The sequence below is a fragment of the Calidris pugnax genome, unplaced genomic scaffold, assembly GCF_001431845.1.
Source record: "Calidris pugnax isolate Ruff unplaced genomic scaffold, ASM143184v1 scaffold183, whole genome shotgun sequence".
In the NCBI taxonomy this organism is placed as follows: domain Eukaryota; kingdom Metazoa; phylum Chordata; class Aves; order Charadriiformes; family Scolopacidae; genus Calidris; species Calidris pugnax.
Window position 1 is genome coordinate 2,909,027 of NW_015090930.1, and position 5,207 is coordinate 2,914,233.

General features: G+C 50.0%; 1 protein-coding gene across 1 annotated transcript; it reads right to left on the reverse strand.

Annotated features, from left to right (window-relative positions):
- Positions 1 to 361: 361 nt before the first annotated feature.
- Positions 362 to 4,895, reverse strand: DBX1 (developing brain homeobox 1). Its single transcript, XM_014951588.1, has 4 exons — positions 4,541 to 4,895; positions 3,974 to 4,075; positions 2,119 to 2,321; positions 362 to 1,734 (listed from the first exon to the last, which is right to left on the reverse strand). The coding sequence occupies exons 1-4, from the start codon at positions 4,893 to 4,895 to the stop codon at positions 1,357 to 1,359; spliced, it is 1,038 nt and encodes a 345-aa protein (XP_014807074.1). The 3' UTR covers positions 362 to 1,356.
- Positions 4,896 to 5,207: the final 312 nt, after the last annotated feature.

A 5,207-nucleotide genomic window follows, 5' to 3' on the forward strand; every position in this document is an offset into this window, starting at 1 on the left:
GGGCTTTACAGGGAAGCACAGGGTAATATCAGGAGAAATTAAATTGCATTTAAATGCAAGGAGGGAAAACCTTGCATTTTTTAATTTTAACTGCAGGAAATCTTTAGTTGTTTGGTTGAGTCGCTCCCTACTTAAAAGGCAGACAGATATTCTTGTAAGGCTATTTAATTTGGAGCTGATAAATTATTGGATCACTATACTGCTGATAAAATGCACTCTTTTTTTCCTGTTTGGCCCCAGACACAACCTACAACAACCTGTAGGCAGGAATCAAGTATTACTGAGTGATCAAGCTTGGAAATCTACTTTTTTTTTATTTGGCAATCATTCACTTTATTATATATACATATTTAAAGTCTGTACATTGTAAAATACAAAATAAAAGCGTTTCTTTATAAGTTACAAAATTAAACAGCTACATTTGTCTGTAGTTTAGCCATCATTTAATTAAAAAATGGAGAGGAATCTTGTTGAGCCATCATTATATTCATTCACAATAACCTTGGTATAAAACATCCATACAGAGTAAGTGTACAAAATAGTGTACAGTTCATATAAGCTGTGCAAAGACAGCAAAGTTCAGTCAAAAATCAAAGAGGCATATCCACTTTCCTCTGTCCACACCATGGATAGCAGAAGCAAAGTGGAAAATAAGCACAGGCCTATGGGCAAAACAGTGGGTTAGACAGTGCTTCTAATATAATATTGATGCATAAATTAAAATGGAAAGCAAATAAATATATAAGGTCTCCATTACACAAGGCACGCTTGCATTATACCTTAGAAGTCACTCTGGGGATTTCAATGGGTCTGTTCCCCAAGTATCATGCTATTTGGGAGCCAGCACTTGGTCTGTGTCCCTCAATAACTTTATTTACTTTTGGAGGGAAGGGTTGCTACATCAGACTAGTCCTCAGGGTTTTGAAATCTTAGTAGTATCTGGAAATTCACTTGGAAAGGTAGTAAAAATGGCCACAGCTTTTATATTGTATTTTTTGTTGTTTCTTATCTGGAAGAAAAAAAATCTTAGGAGGCTATACTTTTCTCCCTGCTATAAAGCAAGGAGCTGCCTATTGCTTGCTTTCAGGAGAAGGTAGCTAATTGAGCAAATGTTGATTGTTAAGCAGAGGGGGTTATAAAAAGGTTTGCAGATGCTATGAATATGAAAACCTCCACATGGGGCAGAAAAATAAGGGATACCTATAAGCGGAAAGTCTTGCAGCTATGTGATAAAGAACCTGCACTGGAGAAGCTTGTGGACGTTTGGGTGGGACATCACCTCTTCAATTTATAGCGCTCTGTTTTATTTACATCTTTGCAATGTCCCCATGTGATGGTAGGGGCGGGCAGGGTGATCTAAGAGACTGTTATTTCCTCCTCTTCCTCTTCCCCTTCATCATCCTCTTCCTCTGAGTCTGAGAAGTCTGAAGGTTTGCTGGGGCTGCTAGAATGGGATGGAGAAGGAGACATCTGGGAGTCCAGTCTGTCCCGCAAGTGCAGATGTTCTGGGGACTGGTGGTAGGTTAAGGGATGCCGGGGGCTCGGTGGGCACACGGGGGGAACTTCCTCCTCTTCCTCCTCCTCTCCTGAACATTTCTTCCCTACGTCACTGAGGTCTGGGTGAGGATTGAACTTGGTGGGTAGGGTCTGTTCTCTGCAGCCACCAGAAGAGAGGAGCTCTCTTTCTTTGGAGTTCCTCCACTTCATCCTCCTGTTCTGGAACCAGATCTTCACCTAGGGAGGGGAAAACCACCCAGAAATGAAATGGTTGAGTAAAACAAGGACCAGGAAAGGCCTTTAGGTTGCACCCTTGAAATCCTGCTCATGCTCATACTGAAGCTAACGGAAACCACAGAACCTGATCTTTGAGGACACTAGAAGAGGGGCTGGGGGGCAATAAGGCTGTGGTCTGTCCCACTTGTCCAGCTGGGACTTGTGCTGCTTTCTCGGCTCTATTGATGTTCACAGCCTCGTAACTTGCTTTGGGCTTTATCTGGTCATGGGCGGTTCTCTGTGCTTCTGTTCCCTTCTCCTCCTCTTCTCCCAAGCTTCTCCCAGGGGTGGAGGGCCTAACTCCCCGCACCCCCCTTTGCCCTCCCCACCTAGCACCCCTCTCACCTGCGAGTCCTTGAGGCCCAGCTTGGCTGCCAACTTCTTCCTATCGGGTTTGCTGATGTACTTCTGCTTCTGGAACATCTTCTCCAGCGCCTTGCGCTGCACGTCGGAGAAGACGGCCCGACGGAGCATGCCACGGCGGGGCTTTCCGCGGGCAGCCAGCGGCCAGGAGAAGGTGCCAGGGATGGGGACCACAGCGGAGGTAGCTGCTGGGGGAACACACAGCAATGAGAGGAGCAAAGTCTGGACCCCCCCTCTACCCCCTCCCTGCCCTGTGGGTGGACACCCATCAACCTGGGGCTGTGGAAAAAGAGCTTTAGGCTTAAGTAAGTGCCTCCCTTTCAGCCAGTGATCACTGGGATTAGATCTATCAATTCAAACGTAGAAAATGGATCAATAGTGGCTGGTTTTGTTGGGAGATTCAAAGGTCTCTGGCCTGAAAAGGCAAAGTGAGGCGTACCAGCTAAAATAGAGGTATAATAAAAAAGCCTTCCCTCCCACTCAGAAGCATTTGATTATTTTTTTTCAGACGCTTTTATAATTTCAGATGCTTTATTATGCTTGAGATGAAAATGAGGACTTTTCTGGTTCTGAATAAAACCGCTCCTCTTCAGATGCAGTTTTGATCACTCGGTATTCATCTTTTTATATTAATCTCTTCTCTCCCCCCTCCAAAGTTGGAGAATTCAAGGCGAAGACATGAAAAGTAACAGCTAATTAGCACATTGCCTGGTTCCCAATGGCATTGGTATGATAAAAAGGGCAGTTTCGCCTTTAAAAAAAAAAAAAAAAAAGGAGGGGGGGGAGCCTCCCCAAGAGAGACAGAGATGCTAATGAAGCGTGAATGGTAATTGTGTAGTAATGAACTAACAGAAAAAGACTGAGGACAAGCAGCTAACGCCATATATTATTGGAACAAAAGAGATTTACACTTTCAAACTAAACACAACGGCATGCCAGGCTCCTCGGGAGAATACTGATGGCACAATCGTCTCTTTCCCCAAATCATTTTCATTAAATGGACATGAAAAGCTATTTATAAAGCTCAAGTTGTTTTTGTTAGGCTATTCACATGCCGGAGAAAGGAAGCAAATTCCATTATCCGAAGGATGAATGGAAGAGCTTGGGTTATTTTTTTTTCCTCTCTCCCTTTCCCTGTTTTCTTTTTAAATTAATAGCTTGTTTGTGTAATTAGATTTCTTTCTCTTTTTTTTTTTTTTTTCTTTTTTAATTGTTCTTTCTGCATCATAACACTTCAGCGCAGTCGTACCCCCCCCACCCCCGGTATCCTGCTTTCTCGCGTCGGCTGAATATACCACCGGCGGGCTAAACGAGAAGCCAGGAAGCGGGGAGACCGCCGTTATAACGGGGGGAAAGTTTTGGAGAAGTGTGGGGGGGAAGAGGGCGGAGAAGAGCTTGGCAGGGGAGCTCTGCCCTCCCTCCTGCGTGGAGGGCGGCGGCGGGGGCTGCGCGGGCGCGGAGCGCGGGCGGGAGCTGACCGCTCCCCGCGTGGTGCTGAACAGCGGTGGCGCGGCCCCGGGACGGGGGGGCGGAGGAGGAGGAGGAGAAGGAAGGGGACCCCGCCTCGCCTGGGGACCGTGACAATTCCCGGCTAATTTGCCCATCAGCGCGGGGAGCGAGCCGGGAGCGTCAGGCAGTCACTGCCTGTGCTAAATCGGGCATCAAATTGGCGCGACTGATGCTTGAATGTTGTACTCCCTCCAACCTCTGAACTGGAGCATAACCCCCCGGGAGTCGGCGGGGGGGGGGACGGGAAGTGGGGGACACGGCGCGGGAACACGGAGAAATATCACCGGGGTCCGTCCGGAGACAGAGAGAGGGGATTTTAGAGACCTACCTGGGAAATAGGAAGATCTGATAAAGGGCTGGAAGGAGCCTTCAAAGTACGGAAAGGAGAAAGTCTTGGGAGGGACGCTCTGAAGCAACGCAGGGGAAGTTTCTGGTGAATAAATAAAAAGTGAAATTAAGCAGAGGGTTACCGCTGGTTGGACGCGGCTGACGGTCCGTCGCTTGGTTTGGGGACCGACGCGGTGGTATTGCTCTCCCCCCCTGCCCCCCGTTCCAAAAAAGAGTCAGACTGAGCTGGGAACCGCCTAGGAAAAGCAGCGTTTTTTGGCTGCGAGGGTTTTGCCAGCAAAGCGGCCCCCGGGATGGCAGGGTCACCCGGGGGACCCGCCGGTGCCACCCTCCGCCTGCTCTTCCCGCCCGTCCTGCGGCCGCTCCGGGGGCGGTGGAGCGGGACCAGCAGCCCTTAAACACCGGCAGCACCGGAGGGCTCCGCGGCTCGGTACCAGGCTATCCCTCCCTTTCCTATAACCCTCCCCCGCCATCGCCCCCCTCCTGCGGGCGGTGGGTTCCGCCGAGACCCGGAGCCCGGGGGGGGTCGGGAGCGGGGACCACTTACCGGTGCGGGGCGCGGAGGAGAGGATGGCGTTGACCCCAAACTTGAGGAAAGTGGAGTCGCTGGTGGATGTCTGTGGCGAACAGATCCTTCTGGAGCCGGCGGCGGTGGTGGAGCTGGCGAGCTCCGGCGTCCCGGAGTCCGTCCTGGTCGCCGAGGTCGGGGGGGACATGCTGGGCGGGGGGGCAGTCCTGGGCAGGTAACCGGCGGGCCTGCTGATCCGGATCAAATCTTCCACCAGGAAGCTGGAATGGCTGGAAAAAGCTGATTGCAGCGACTGAGGCAAGGTGAGGGTGGGGGTCGGCCGCAGGAGGCTGGGGTAGACGGCCGGGGGGGCGATGAGGCTGGGGAACATCATCGCAGGGGCCGGCCGCCGAGCAGGGCTGGGGCCGCTCGCTTGTTTGTTTGCTTGCCTTTTTTTTTTTTTTTTTTTTCTTTTTTTTTTTTTTTTTTTTTTTTTTGGGGTGTGTGTGTATTAAATTCCATCAGATGTAATTTAACATGGAGGTTCTGGCTTTAGATCTGACACCTCCTCTGAGCTTCTTTTTGTACCTTCCCAAAGGCTGGTTTCTGCTTTTGGGGCAATCTCGTTTCGTAAAGATCCAGCGAGCGAGCCTGGCGGGGTTCTCTCTGCCCCTTTACTCCTGGACGATGGGTTTTATAGTGGTCA